The sequence below is a fragment of the Pogoniulus pusillus genome, chromosome 22 (genome assembly GCF_015220805.1).
Source record: "Pogoniulus pusillus isolate bPogPus1 chromosome 22, bPogPus1.pri, whole genome shotgun sequence".
Taxonomy (NCBI): domain Eukaryota; kingdom Metazoa; phylum Chordata; class Aves; order Piciformes; family Lybiidae; genus Pogoniulus; species Pogoniulus pusillus.
In genome coordinates, this window is record NC_087285.1 from 21,278,759 (window position 1) to 21,294,120 (window position 15,362).

At 49.7% G+C, this 15,362-nt stretch overlaps 1 protein-coding gene across 1 annotated transcript in view; it reads right to left on the reverse strand.

Moving 5' to 3' along the window:
* SPOCK1 (SPARC (osteonectin), cwcv and kazal like domains proteoglycan 1) overlaps positions 1 to 15,362 on the reverse strand; it is a 374,224-nt gene that overhangs the window by 122,874 nt on the left and 235,988 nt on the right. The window contains exon 5 of the mRNA XM_064162166.1: positions 3,232 to 3,364. Within this exon, the coding sequence (XP_064018236.1) occupies positions 3,232 to 3,364 (133 nt within the window). The remainder of the gene's footprint in view (positions 1 to 3,231; positions 3,365 to 15,362) is intronic.

Sequence of the window (15,362 nt, forward strand, 5' to 3'; positions counted from 1 at the left end):
GAAGCACAATCTTTGGAACTGACAGCATTGAATGACAGCCACAAGTCACAGCACTGCATTTTGAAGCTGCTCTGCCAGCCCAGAAGCTACAAGCCCAAACCTTGTCTCTTGCCTGACTCCCCACTGTGCTGGCAGGAAAAGACAAAACTCAGACTGAGCCAGGACAGATCAAAACTTGGTGTGCACACATATGCTGCATGCCTGGGTCAGTGGATGGGCAATGTGCTGGTTTGAGGCTAACTGGAATATTTTAATGAGAAGAATTAGATGATAGGCTCTGAAAAAGAAACAAATGATGAATGCTGCTGTCTGCTGCACTCATAGGCTTGCTGAGGTGGATAAAAGGACACAAACATAGATAAGACAATGTTTCTGTCTGTCAGAGTGTGTTTCTCTTTTGCTTGGATCTGTGTAACCCAACTAATCCTTCTGCTTCTAACCCCCCTTGCTGACCCTCCAAACTCACCTTGCATGTAAGGCAGACTCTGGGATAAGGCAGAGGGGTGGGGAGAAGGTGGAAGGGTGGTTGGGAGCCCCTCCTGGGGACTCTGGTTTCTGGGAGGGTTGCTGTGTTCCTGTATTACCTTTAACTTGTCTATAGCTGTAGAGATTTGTGATCTGTTGTAACTCTCTGCTTGTGCATTGTGCTAAGCTGTGAACACAAAGCTTCAATCCTTAACTGCCAGCTGGCTGAGTCTGGTCTGGGTGATTTCTCAAGTGGGGAGAGAGGGGGTCAGGTAACTCCCAAGCCATCACAAACACTACCCCATTTCAGAAGACATTTTTCCCCTCAAGAATTACTTTTCCCACTCTGAACACAGCAGCCACTCTCCATCTACCATTCACAAGCTTAGCAAGAAGCTTTGGTTTGCCCAGCATGGCATTACACGTTCAGCAGGCAGCTGATGCAGAGCTAGACACAAACACCCACACACAAATGCAAAGCAGAATGGTATTTGCCCACACTCCTATGTCCACCAGTACACACTTTCACAGTCAACAGTAGACCATGCCAGTGCTGCTGTGCCAGGAACAACACTGCCAACAGCACTGCACATGAAAAAAAAGAACAAAGAAATGGTTTGAATTTAGGAACAGGACCTGGGGATCTGGGCTGATGAAAAGCTCAACAGGAGCCTGCAGGGTGAGTGCAGCCCTGACACAACCCTGTGCTGGGCTGCAGCCAGAGCAGTGTGGGCAGCAGGGCAAGGGAGGGGATTCTGCCCCTTGGCTCTGCTCTCCTCACACCCCACCTGCAGTCCTGGGCGCAGCTCTGGAGCCCCCAACACAAGCAGGACATGGAACTGTTGGAGCCAGTCCAGAGGAGGGTCATGAAGATGCTGAGAGGGCTGCAGCAGCTCTGCTCTGAGGTCAGGCTGAGAGAGTTGGGGCTGTGCAGCCTGGAGAAGAGAAGGCTTGGAGGAGACCTTGGAGTGGCCTTCCAGTATCTGAAGGGTGCTACAGGAGGGCTGAGGAGGGACTACTGACAAGGTATGGGAATGAGAGGAGGAGGAATGGGTTTGAACTGGCAGAGGGGAGATTGAAACTGGATGTTAGGAAAGGGTTCTTTGCAGTGAGGGTGGTGAGACACTGGCACAGGTCACCCAGAGGTTGCAGAGCACAGAATCACCCAATGTGATATGTGAACATATTGGGTGATTCTGTGCTCCACAACCTCCCTGGAGGTGTTCAAGGCCAGGTTGGATGAGGCCTTGAGCAACCTGTTCTAGTGGGAGGTGTCCCTGCCCATGGTGGAGGGTTGGAATTGTATGATCTGTGAGGTCCCTTCCAACCTAAACCACTCTATGACTTAAGGTCATCCTGCTTTCCTGACCTTGTCTGGTGAAAACCAATGGTGTAATTAGAGGGAAGGAGTCCAAGGATATAAGAGGTTGGAAGGCACATCTGTGAGTCCAACCCTCTGCAAGAGCAGGACCTGTTGTGGTAGCTTTTATGACCAGAATACAACCTTGTGACCATTACTGACCGTAAGAGGGTTATTTACTCCAGCAGTAAAATGTAGCATTCAGTTTTAATGCTCTGCCTAAAATATTTGCAGCTCTTCCACCAAAACTTGTCTTTTGAAAATAAGGAATAAATAAGGCAGCTGACAAAGCAAAGCCTTCAGGAGAAAACAGAGCTGCTGATGTTCTAGAGGTTACGGCAATGATGCAGCCACGCAGTCATGGAGTGCTGCATGCAGCACAGCTACAGCTCTGCAAAATAACAGCTCCTTGATACTGAGGAAAGGTTAAGCAGACAAATCCTCTCACCAGGACTGATGCTGCACAAAGATTATCAATCAGCATGACACTGGAGGAGACTTCAATCAGAAAAAAAAATTCAGTAAAAAGCAGTTACAGATCTGTGCTGTGACAAGAAGTTGCTCCTCTGGGAGGGGCTTCAAAAGCACTGAAACTGCTTCCTCCTGACAGTGGGACCAAACATGGACAGAGTCCATGGATAAAAAGTGGCTGCACTTCAATCAGAATCAAGATTCAGTGAGGTTGGAAGAGAGCTCCAAGCTCACCCAGCCCTATCCAACCACCCAGACCATGGCACTAAGTGCCCCAGCCAGGCTTGGCTTCAACACCTACAGGCACGGAGACTCCACCACCTCCCTGGGCAGCCCATTCCAATGCCAATCACTCTCTCTGCCAACAACTTCCTCCTAACATCCAGCCTAGACCTCCCCTGGCACAGCTTGAGGCTCTGTCCCCTTGTTCTGTTGCTGCTTGCCTGGCAGCAGAGCCCAACCCCACCTGGCTACAGCCTCCCTTCAGGGAGCTGCAGACAGCAATGAGCTCTGCCCTGAGCCTCCTCTTCTGCAGGCTGCACACCCCCAGCTCCCTCAGCCTCTCCTCACAGGGCTGTGCTCCAGGCCCCTCCCCAGCCTTGCTGCCCTTCTCTGGGCACCTTCCAGCACCTCAAACATCTTTCTTAAATTGAGAGGCCCAGAACCAGACAGAGTTCATCACTACTGAAAGTGTTGCACTTCGCTAGCAAGAACCAGCTATTGGGAGAACCATGACTCATGAGAGTCAGGAGACTCTGATTTGTCATTCCCATTTGCTGTTTGTGAAGCATGTAAAAATCTCCATTTATCAGCACTTTTTACACACAACAATCAAGTGTGAAACTGAAGTAAACTGTCAGTTACCATTGATGGAAGCTGTTGCAGCTTAGTGCTGCAGCCCAGGTGACAGATTTCAGGTGCTCAGCTGAACTTACCTTGCTGGTGTATGTATGCCCATCAGATCCACAGACAGCACTGGCATGTGCTGTGGGGCAAGGCTTGCATTTCACTATGCTGGCTGGTCCAGCCCAGTGCTTCTGAGCCAAGTTCCCTTTCTTCTGTCGAATGCTGGAAAACAAGAAACAGATTTGGGTTGGTTTTTTTTTTCCCTCTTTGATACAAGCATGGTAAGACTGAAAGCTGCTCAGAAGAATGCAAAGCTGAGTATACAACACAGCATTAAATACATTAAATACAGCTCCTAACAATGCTGCTGTAACATGGCACATTACAGCTGGCAATCCAAAGAGTCATAAACTGGCAAGCAGGCCTGGATTTACAACACTTGGCAGCTTCATTCTGATTTATAACTATCAGTGACTTAAGGACACAGCATTTTCCTCTTCTGAGCTGCCCAGGGAGGTGGAGGAGTCACTGACCATGGATGTGTTAGGATGTGGGGCTCAGGGATATAGAACGGTTTAGGTTGGAAGGGACCTCAAAGCTCATCCACACCATAGGCAGGGACATCTCCCATTAGAACAGGTTGCTCAAGGCCTCATCCAACCTGGCCTTGAACATCTCCAGGGAGGTTGTGGAGCACAGAATCACCCAATGTGATCTTTGATCTTTGATCACATTGGGTAATTCTGTGCTCCACAACCTCCCTGGGCAATCTGTTCCAGTGTCTCAGCACCCTCACTGTCAAGAACCATTTCCTAACATCCAGTTTGAATCTCCCCTCTGCCAGTTTAAACTCATTGTCCCTATATAGTTTAAGGTGAGTCTTGTAGAATATAGGTTGGACTTGGTGGTCCCAAGGGGCTTTGCCAACCTGCATGTGTCTGTGGTGGAGGAGAATCATGGAACCATTGAGGCTGGAATAGACATTTAAGATGATCAGTTCTGTAGAATCAGATAGGGTTGGAAGGGACCACAAGGAGCAGCCAGTTCCAACCTCCCTGCCATGCCCAGGGACACCCTACCCTAGAGCAGGCTGCACACAGCCTCAGCCAGCCTGGCCTCAAACACCTCCAGCCATGGGGCCTCAACCACCTCCCTGGGCAGCCCATGCCAGCCTCTCACCACTCTCATGCTCAACTTCCTCCTCACATCCAGCCTGAATCTCCCCATCTCCAGCTTTGCTCCATTTTCCCGTGGCCCTGTCACTCCCTGACAGCCTAAAAAGTCCCTCCCCAGCTTTTTTGGAGGCCCCCTTCAGATCCAAAAGGCCACCAGAAGGTCCCCTGGGAGCCTCCTCTGCTCCAGCCTGCACAGCCCCAACTCTTTCAGTCTGTGCTCACAGCAGAGCTGCTGCAGCCTCTGAGCATCCTCCTGGCCCTGCTCTGGACACACTCCAGCATCTCCACATCCCTCTTGTCCCAGGGGCTCCAGAGCTGGATGCAGCCCAGTGACTTAGATCACACTGTGCTTGGAGCCATTCTCACCAAGCCTTCTCCACAGTGCCAAGTTACTCTTCAGGTAATGTCAGCTTGAAAACAAAACCCCTTTGTTGAACACTGCCACAGAAACAGCCAAAGAGCTTCGGCACGACGCTGGCAGCAGCCCTCTCCATGCAGCAGCTACTCAACAGCTGTTATTCTCCAATCCATCACCCCCTGCCTTCCCCCCCCCCCCACCCCAGGAAGGCTGTAAAGTGCCAGAGACCATCTCCAAACTCGCAAATGCCTTTTGTACCCCAGGAGCACCTGCAGTTGTCCTCAAGTCACAGACTACTCAATTATTGCATTAAAAAAGTGCACGAAAAGACATCTGCTCCCAAAAAACCCCAACCCTGCTGCAAAACACGTGCAATTGAATCTGATTAATAGCTCATTTTCCTCTTGTAATGAGCTACTTGACTGATAGGACTCGAAGTAATTATCACCAGCTACTGTTGTAAGCCGATTAGAAGTTTGCCTTCTGAGCCACAAGTCAATGCCATGATGTAGATTCATTTTGGCCACGTGCACCTCCTCTTCCAGTGGAAGGCATTTACAAGGCACTGCATCAGCTTTGCCCATGCTGTTCAGGAGAAGAGTAACTGCCCTCTGCTCTCTGAGCACGGGGTGGGGGGGGAGATGAAATAAAGTAACAATGAAGACGATCTGATCTAAGAGCTCAGGCAGGAAGGCATCGGTGTGCGCCGCCGGAGGAGCTGAGCAGGCTTTTAGGGACACAGACACAGGTATTTTTTAACAGCAACTTCACTCCACCTTGCAATTTGCTACACAATACCAACTCCAACCCCACGAGGAGAGGCTGAGGGAGCTGGGGGTGTGCAGCCTGCAGCAGAGGAGGCTCAGGGCAGAGCTCATTGCTGTCTACAACTGCCTGCAGGGAGGCTGTAGCCAGGTGGGGTTGGGCTCTGCTGCCAGGCAAGCAGCTGCCCTGGGAGGTGTTGAAGAAAAGCTTGGCTGGGGCACTTAGTGCCATGGTCTGGTTGACTGGCCAGGGCTGGGTGCTAGGTTGGACTGGCTGAGCTTGGAGGTCTCTTCCAACCTGCTTGATTCTAAGAAATTCTGTGATTTGTTCTGAACCCAACACAAGCAGGACATGGAACTGTTGGAGCCAGTCCAGAGGAGGCCACCAAGATGCTCAGAGGGCTGCAGCAGCTCTGCTCTGAGGACAGGCTACAAGAGTTGGGGCTCTGCAGCCTGGAGAAGAACAGACTTAGAGAAGACCTTGGAGTGGCCTTCCAGTATCTGAAGGGGCCTACAGGAAGGCTGGGGAGGGACTATTGACAAGGTTTTGTAATGACACTATGAGGAGCAATGAAACATGCAGGATGGAGATGAGTGACTGAAGCAGTGAGCACCTCATCAAAATCAAACCTAGGCTGCAGCACTCAGCTAGACTGATACCCAACACATCACAGGATCCTGAGGCTCTGAGTGGCAACTACAACATACACTGCACAGCAGCTGTGGACCAAGCTACATTCAGACATTTTACACCATTACTTTAGAAGTCCATGACTGTTTGTCCCATTGCACAGCCTTACACCCTCCCTCCTGTTAATGTCTATGGTACTACCATGATCCCTCCAAAAGCCAGTTTCTCTTAGAGTATTCTTCTGGAGTAAAGTTTTCCACTTTCCCATCCTCCCTTCAATTCTTTTATTTGTCCATTTCAAGTCATTTCAGCAGCAGCTCACCAAGTCTGGTGGCCCTTTCCATCACTTCATTGAGAGCAAAAGACCATGCACAGCCCCAGGTCTAAGATCTGTTCTCACTGCAGCTGCCTGGAAGCCAACAGCAAGCCATGTGTGTGTGAAAGCAGAACGTGCCCTCCAGCTATCAACTGCAGTGCTTTCACCTGAGCTCCATCTGCAGCCTTTCACTTACAGATGCTGAAGGAAAGTGTTTCCTCCCCTCTCCATCCCCCCCCGATTTGTCTTCAGGATCCTCTTTGGATAATAAGAGGACATTTATTCTACAAGAGTGATATTTAATAACAAGAAGAATTCACAGTGGAGTACATCTCAAAGCATCTGCTCCTTTCTCAAACTCAGCCATTTCAGCAGCACTGCATAGAAGGCAGCAAGGCAGGGGACTGCTGCAAGCAGTCTGCAGCCAGCCTGCCTTCTGCCCGCGTGGTGGGACTGGCAGCACAGGCCAGCAGCCACTTGGGTTGCCAAAGCCAACACTTAATCCACTTTCCAACCTCCAGCCCTGTCACAAACAGCACTGCAAAGCATTGCTGTGTGTGCAGCAGGTCAGAACTCAGCTGCTGCTTAGCCAAGCTGGCCAAGATTCCAGCGCATGTCCAGATCCAGCCCTCTGCCAAGAACACAGACCAGCAGCTAGTCCCTGGGGAGAACACCTCTCCTCCAAAAGCCATCAGGGACTTCTGCAGAGTGAGATTTTCAGAGGTTAAGACTTTTGGAAGCTTTTCAATCCTATCACCCCCCAGCCAGACAACAAACATCCAAACAAGCAAATTAAAGCCCAGAGCAGAACATGGGCAGCTGCAAGCAGCCAGCCAGCAAATCCCTCCTCAATGAGAGCACACACTGGCAGAGCCTGGGAACATGCTTTGCTACTCTAATCATCGGGGTTTGGAATACATCTGTCAGAAGCAAGCCAGGCCAAAGCAAATTAGGCCTTTTCTTACATTTATTTCCATTTCCCTGACAACTTCACCAACTTTAATGCTGCTTTAAGACTCAGAGTTGAAAGGACCTACTGCAAGTAATTTAGAAAACAACAACTGTGCAGAAAGGACAAAGCAGAGACTCCCCACTGGGGTAAGAGCATATGGACAAGAGAAGCAAGTGGGCTTGGGATCCCAGAAGCAAATGAACATGAATGTCTTGCTCAAGTACTAAGACCTACAGGCAAACTCTGCCTGCTTTTGCATCTGCCTGGTGCACCAAAAGGCACAAGATTTAAGGAGCAATTAAGCTTTACAGGATTCAGACTCTTAATATTTCAATGCATAAAGAAATTGAGTGGTTTAAAAGCATCCACACTTCACCCCAGAGAGAACATGCACTGGCTCGGCTGCACTACCCACTACACAGACACACGACTTACCACATGCTGTGGAGACACAGGGAGACTGCAACTGCTTTGCTTGCACCACGGCAGCAGGGAGAAGGCAGAAATCACCAGCCAGGGCCACGCGTGGCAGCTCTGGCCAGGCACACTGCACACCACAGCCAAACAGCACAGCTCTGCCAAGCACACAGCTCGAGCTGTGGAAAATGGCTGCACAAGCTGTCCCACTCAAGGTTTTATAGCTTCCAGGTGTGCTCTGTATAGCCAGAAGCCCCAGGGATTGCTGATGGATTCAGCTGTGAGACCAGTCCCAGCTGGCAGCCCCAGGGATGCTCAGCACTGAGCCTCCCTGCACCTGGCTGCTGAGTTGGGGCTGCTCCCGGCCGGCAGCACCAGCTCTTGGAACTGAGACAGCCTGGCAGGAGGGTTGAACTCTGCTCTAGATTCAGCAAAACACCTCACACCGAGTCTCACTTTGCTTCTAAAGCAATCTACAGCCTGTGCACTCCTGGCCAGGAGCGGCAATGCCATTCTGGGGCATATTAGAAGGGCTGCGGTTAGTAGGTCAAGAAAGGTTCTCCTGCCCCTCTACTCTGCCCTGGTGAGGCCACAGCTGGAGTACTGTGTCCAGTTCTGGGCCCCCAGCTCAAGAGGGACATAGAACTGCTTGAGAGAGTCCAGCACAGAGCCACAAAGATGATGAAGGGAATGGAACAGCTCTGTTAGGAGGAGAGCCTGAGGGAGCTGAGGCTGTGCTGATTGGAGAGGAGGAGGCTGAGAGGTGACCTCAGCAATGGTTATCAATGTGTGCAGGGTGAGTGCCAGGGGGCTGGAGCCAGGCTCTGCTGGGTGATGCCCAGTGCCAGGGCAAGGGGCAATGGTGGAAGCTGAGGCAGAGGAGGTTCCATGGAAACATGAGAAGGATTTTTTCCCTGTGAGGGTGACAGAGCACTGGAACAGGCTGCCCAGGGGGGCTGTGGAGTCTCTCTGGAGATATTAAAAACCTGCCTGCATGTGTCCCTGTGTGGTCTGGCACAGGAGATCCTGCTCTGGCAGGGGGTTGGACTGGATGAGCTTTGGAGGCCCCTTCCAGCCCCTGACACTCTGTGATGCTGTGAATTCCTGACTGCATCTCTGAGTGGACAACATGGGCTGTGCTCTTCAGGGATCTCTACATCTTTGCTTCTAACAATTCTCTTCCTCATGAAAAAGCAAAGCAAATAAATTCTGGAAAGCCAGAGGCCAAAATAAAGTCATCTGCCCAGAAACAGTTTGTTTGTTTACACTTGCCATTTGTTTTATTTACATTTAATTATAATCCTAACCCAGGTCCTGGAACTATGAATAATTTCAGTTTTGTTTACCTTGAAATCCTCTTGGGAAAAACTGAAACCTGAAGATATTTTAAAGCTCTTCTTTATAAAGGGGAACATTTTAAGGGTAAAACTCAGAAGGCATCACCAAAGAATCACAGAATCAGTCAGGGTTGGAAGGGACCACAAGGATCAGCCAATTCCATCCCCCCTGCCACGGGCAGGGACACCCTACCCTAGAGCAGCCTCATCCAGCCTGAGCATCACAGCCACAACACAGAAAGTGGGAGTGGGTATGAAAAGGATAAATTCAGATTCTTCCAATTCCTGCTTCCAAACTGTTGCTCAAAGTTAATTTTCTTAGCATTTACTAAACTAATTAATAGATTTGAATGGAATTGACTTATTGGGAAGTCTCAGTCTCTGCTCTGCAGCTGGTTTCCCTCATTGCTGCAGTGGAGCTGTGGTGAATATAGGGCAATATGATTAGGTGGTCTACAAAGACATGAAATTATAAAGGAGACCTTGTAAATCTGCTATGAAATGTGCAATTTGAGGCTGTCACTGTTCAATTCAGAGACAACAGCTCCTAAAAAATGGGTATTTTATATTTTAATAAGCTGTATAATATTGATACATAAGATAGGAGCTGAAGATGAGGCAGCAGTGTGCCCAGGGGGCCAGGAGAGCCAAGGGCATCCTGGGCTGCATCAGGAGCAGTGTGGGCAGCAGGACAAGGGAGGTTCTTGTGCCCCTGTGCTCAGCACTGCTCAGGCCACACCTGGAGTGCTGTGTCCAGTTCTGGGCCCCTCAATTCAAGAGAGATGTTGAGGTGCTGGAAGGTGCCCAGAGAAGGGCAGCAAGGCTGGGAAGGGGCCTGGAGCACAGCCCTGTGAGGAGAGGCTGAGGGAGCTGGGGGTGTGCAGCCTGCAGCAGAGGAGGCTCAGGGCAGAGCTCATTGCTGTCTGCAGCTGCCTGAAGGGAGGCTGTAGCCAGGTGGGGTTGGGCTCTGCTGCCAGGCACCCAGCAACAGAACAAGGAGACACAGTCTCAAGTTGTGCCAGGGGAGGTCTAGGCTGAATGTTAGGAGGAAGTTCCTGCCAGAGAGAGTGATTGGCATTGGAATGGGCTGCCCAGGGAGGTGGTGGAGTCACTGTGCCTGGAGGTGTTGAAGCCAAGCCTGGCTGGGGCACTTAGTGCCATGGTCTGGTTGGTTGGGCAGGGCTGGATGAGCTTGGAGGTCTCTTCCCACCTGGTTGATTCTATGATTCTATGGAGTAAATCAGCAGATTGATCAGTGATGATCTTAGTGCACTTCCAAACCAGGCTGTTATGAATACAAGTTGGCAGGGTGCTACTAGAAAGTTCTGCCAAAGTTTTGGGAGGGAAGAGACAGCAAACAGAAATTCATCCTTAGGACTTCAGAACCTCTGTAACAGTTTTATGGGACCAGACACTTCTTTACCCTGAGGAGTTTTTGCTAGATGGATTTTCAAAGGTCTGTTGCAAATAACAGCAGAAAGTTGCTCAAAAAAGTCCCCAAAAAAAACAGGTTGCAGAATTTCTCCTAACAGAAGGTGTCAGGTAAACAAAACAGGGTGATTGGTACTGTCTGCTCTTGTTCTGGAAGTCAGCCTTCCACTGACCTTACTCAAGTGCAGAATTGGGTTCAGTGCATGTTGCAAATTACTTGCAACTCCTCACTTCTCTGCTTCACAACTGCTTACTTCAGGCCCTGTCTGAGTAGTACTGAGCTGGTCAGCAATGTTGTGATGCAAGAGAGCTTACCTACAAAATACCACCCTGACCAAACCAGATTGTTTAATGGCTATAAACTGGTGTCACTGAACTTCTACTATGGGAGCTCCAGATTTGGTTTGCTGTTTTATCTCAAGCTGCAAGTGACCCTGAGGTCCCATAGAATCAGAGAATCAAGCAGGTTGGAAGAGACCTCCAAGATCATCCACTCCAACCTAGCACCCAGCCCTGGCCAATCAACCAGACCATGGCACTAAGTGCCTCAGCCAGGCTTGGCTTCAACACCTCCAGGCATGGAGACTCCACCACCTCCCTGGGCAGCCCATTCCAATGCCAATCACTCTCTCTGCCAACAACTTCCTCCTAACAGCCAGCCTAGACCTGCCCTGGCACAGCTTCAGACTCTGTCCCCTTGTTCTGTTGCTGGTTGCCTGGCAGCAGAGCCCAACCCCACCTGGCTACAGCCTCCCTGCAGGCAGCTGCAGGCAGCAATGAGCTCTGCCCTGAGCCTCCTCTGCTGCAGGCTGCACACCCCCAGCTCCCTCAGCCTCTCCTCACAGGGTTTGTGCTCCAGGCCCCTCACCAGGTTTGTTGCCCTTCTCTGGACACCTTCCAGCACCTCAACATCTCTCTTGAATTGGGTGGCCCAGAACTGGACACAGCACTCATGGCATTGCAGATGTCATGACACATGAAATGCTGGGCCAGAAACTTCTCTTCCTACTTCCTCTGCTCTAAAGCCAGAAGTCTGCAAGCCCTCACAGCTCTGATCCTAGCTGGGCTGATAGCATGCAAATCCATCTCTTCCCAGTGGTGTCTTTTGGAGGCCTCTTCCATGTAGCAAAAGCAATCTCACAACCCTCAGGGTTTGCAGGTTCCCTGACAGAGCAAACCTCAAATGGCTTCCTGAAGCTAGAGTTTCAAATGTACTGCCTGTGCCTTCTGCAGAGTTTGCTCTGGTCTCCCTGAAGGAAGCTTATCACACTGGAGATAAACCCAGCTGTGCCTTGCTGTTTCTATCTCTCCTTTGCACAAGTTGTTTCTCTTGTTCTTGAAGCAAAGAACAGCAGAGCTGGAAGGTGCCAGCAGAAATGGCAATGCTGTCTTCTCTCCTTTTTTTGTATCCTGTTTATTAGAGCAAAGACTTTGGCTTCATTTTACACCCCCTCCTTTTTGCACAAGGGCTGTATCTACCTTGAGCACTACCAGGCAGGCTGTGTAAAGAAAACAGCTCGTACAGATTTCCCTGACAAAAAAAACACCAAAGCAGGATGCAAACTGAGCTTTGGATTAGACTCCTCATTTCATACCAACACTGTAAACTGAGAGCAGATACATGATTAGAGTAATTTCTCTACCTGGAATTTGCACCTCTGTAAGGGAAGAATAACATGCAGAGCTGCCTTGCATTCCAGCAGCATCCCACTGGACTCATAAAGAACCATAGAATCAACCAGGTTGGAAGAGATTTCCAAGCTCAGCCAGTCCAACCTAGCACCCAGCCCTAGCCAGTCAACCAGACCATGGCACTAAGTGCCTCATCCAGGCTCCTCTTGAACACCTCCAGGCACAGCGACTCCACCACCTCCCTGGGCAGCCCATTCCAATGCCAATCACTCTCTCTGGCAACAACTTCCTCCTCACATCCAGCCTAGACCTCCCCTGGCACAGCTTGAGGCTGTGTCCCCTTGTTCTGTTGCTGGGTGCGTGGCAGAAGAGAGGTCCTCTCTGAGACCCAGCAACACTGAGTCAGATAATGCCCCACCTGCCCCTGCCTGAGCAAAGCCACTCAGCAGCAAGAGGGCCTGTGTTTGAACACTGAAATATGGCACTCAGGTATGGCTATGTTAAACTGCCACCAGCTCATTCTGCATATATCAGGATCTGTCAGCACAAGCCCTCCGGAGATGTCAGCACCTGGCCTGACTTGTTTACAATGGTCATCATAGAAGCACATGGACCCAAGTGGCCTTTAGCCACTTTAATACCTGCAAAGAGTGTTTGAAAGGTCCATGTGCATTCTTCCCTAACAGATCATTGTGCTTTTACAGGCAATCTATATTTGAAACTAAATCCTTGATGGTTTGCAAGTTTTGGATCCGCCACACAGGCTCCACAGCTGCACAGACATGAAAACTGGCAAGGTACACCCAGGAAAAGAACCAAAGCACTCAAGCCACACAGACATACAGTCCTGGTGTTTTAAAAAGTCATTAAGCTCCCCTGAATAAACAACACAGCTTCTAAACTCTGCCTGCTCTCATGAATTTTCATAAGAGAATTATTTTCCCTTTTCATCCTTATTTTTTCTACTGACATAAAAAGGCATTTCAGACACTAAACTAAAGTGCCTTGAAATGCAAGCGAGGAGGGGAGATAGCAGGAAGTTCATCATGAAAGCTGAAATCCTCTCTCCCACTCCTCAGTTTGTAGTAGTCTTCAGCAGCCACTTCTGAACCCAGGATTTTGCATGCTGAGTGAGATGCTGCAACTTGGCACAGAGAGCCTCAAGGTGAAGCCTGCAGCACACTTAATACTTCTGCTGGCATTGCCTTTCTCTCCTTCCTTCTGTGGCAGCCCACTTGGTTTTTCCCTGCTACCAGAGAAGAATACCTTTTAAGAGGATGAAAGTAGCTTCTCTCTGCCCAGGATCTGATTAGTTTGCTATTAAAATACTGCATTGATCAAGCCTGCCTCCTCCTCCTGGCAGAGCTTGCCAAGATCTCTGAGGAAGCTGAATTTGCTGATGGCACGAGAGATTCATGTGAGCTGTCCTATTTGTTTGGGAAGGGAAGCTGATCCTCACTCACTGTGCCCTCTTTCATGCAATTAGACAGCTCCAGAATTGTCCTCACCAAGGCTGGCAGAACAGCCACTGCCCACCCTCTGCCTGCTCAGCCCAGAGATCTCGTCACACTGCTGGATGCTGAGCACAGAGAAAGGTGCAAGTTACTTACTGAGACTAAAAATGATGGCAGATTACTTGGCAGCAGTTGATAACATCAGAAAGTTCCAACGTGACTGATGAACCTCCCAGAAGCTGTGGACACAGCTGCTTTACAACATCCCTCATTCTCAGCCCAACACAGGGCCCAACACCAGCAAACCTCCACTGCCTCATGTCTCTGTAGACATTCCTGTGCTTGGCAGAATGGAACTGTTGGGACAAATGAGTGGGCTGCAATAGGTGGCTGGCTCCCCTGGGGATCTTTATCAGCTTGATGTCCTTCACCATGGTTTATAACCCGGCCTGATTTACCACGCCATTGGCAGCAGCTCAGTCACAGACAACATATTCCTTACTTCTAGACTGCAAGAAGCCCCAAGAGTGTGAGCTTGGTTTTCCTCTGAAGCAAGAAGGTGCAGAATTCTACTGTGTGCTGGTTTGAGGCTAATTGGAATATTTTAGTGAGAGAATAAGATGATAGGCTGTGAAAAGAAATGAATGCTGATGTCTGCTGCACTCATAGGCTCACTGAGAGGTATAAAAACAAGAACACAAACACAGATAAGTCATTGTGTGTGTCTGTCATAGGATATCATAGAATCAGGTTGGAAGAGAGCTCCAGGCTCATCCAGTCCAATCTAGCACCCAGCCCTGCCCAATCAACTAGACCATGGCACTAAGTGCCCCAGCCAGGCTTTGCTTCAACACCTCCAAGGATGGTGACTCCACCACCTCCCTGGGCAGCCCATTCCAATGCCAATCACTCTCTCTGCCAACAACTTCCTCCTAACATCCAGCCTAAACTTCCCTTGTCACAGCTTGAGGCTGTGTCCCCTCGTTCTCTGCTTGCCTGGCAGAAGAGACCGAGTGGAAGTGTGTGTTTCTGCTTGGGTCTGTGTAACTTCTGCTTCCAGCCCCCCTTGCTGATCCTCCCAACTCACCTTGCACATGAGGCAGAGTCTGGGATAAGGCAGAAAGGTGGAAAAAGGTGGAAGGGTGGTTGGGAGCCCCTCTTGGGGGTCTGATCTCTGGGAGGGCTGCAGTGTTCCTGTATTGCCTTTAACTTGTCTGTACTGTATATGTTTGCAATCTGCTGTAACTCTCTGCTTGCACATTGTTCTCAGCTGTGAATATAAAGCTTCATTCCTTAACTGCCAGCTGGCTGACTCTACTCTGGGTCATTTCACAAGAGTGGGAGGGCAGGTAACTCCCAAACCACCACACACAGGCACTCTGCCACTGCAGGGAAAGAAAAAAGCAATGACCCAAGCCCCAGCTCATGCATCCTGAGACAGCTCTGCTGCGTTCTGCTTCATTATGTTGATTCTGCTTTTCCTAAGGCGAGTAACATGCAATCCTCACCAAAAAAACTGACACATTGCTGGTGGGGATCAGAAAGCAAATGCATTTTAAAAAGCAGAGTAATAACTCCTGCCCTTAAGGCACTCACCCAAATGTTTCTTTTTAAAAATGACTGCACAGTGCTTCTGTTGTGTGACTGCTTTGCTGCCACGGCACAAACAATCAGTTACAAGCTGTGCTAGCAAAATATTTGCCCCTTCTGACACATTTCATTATGAGAGAGGCTTATTAAATTCTCAAGAAGG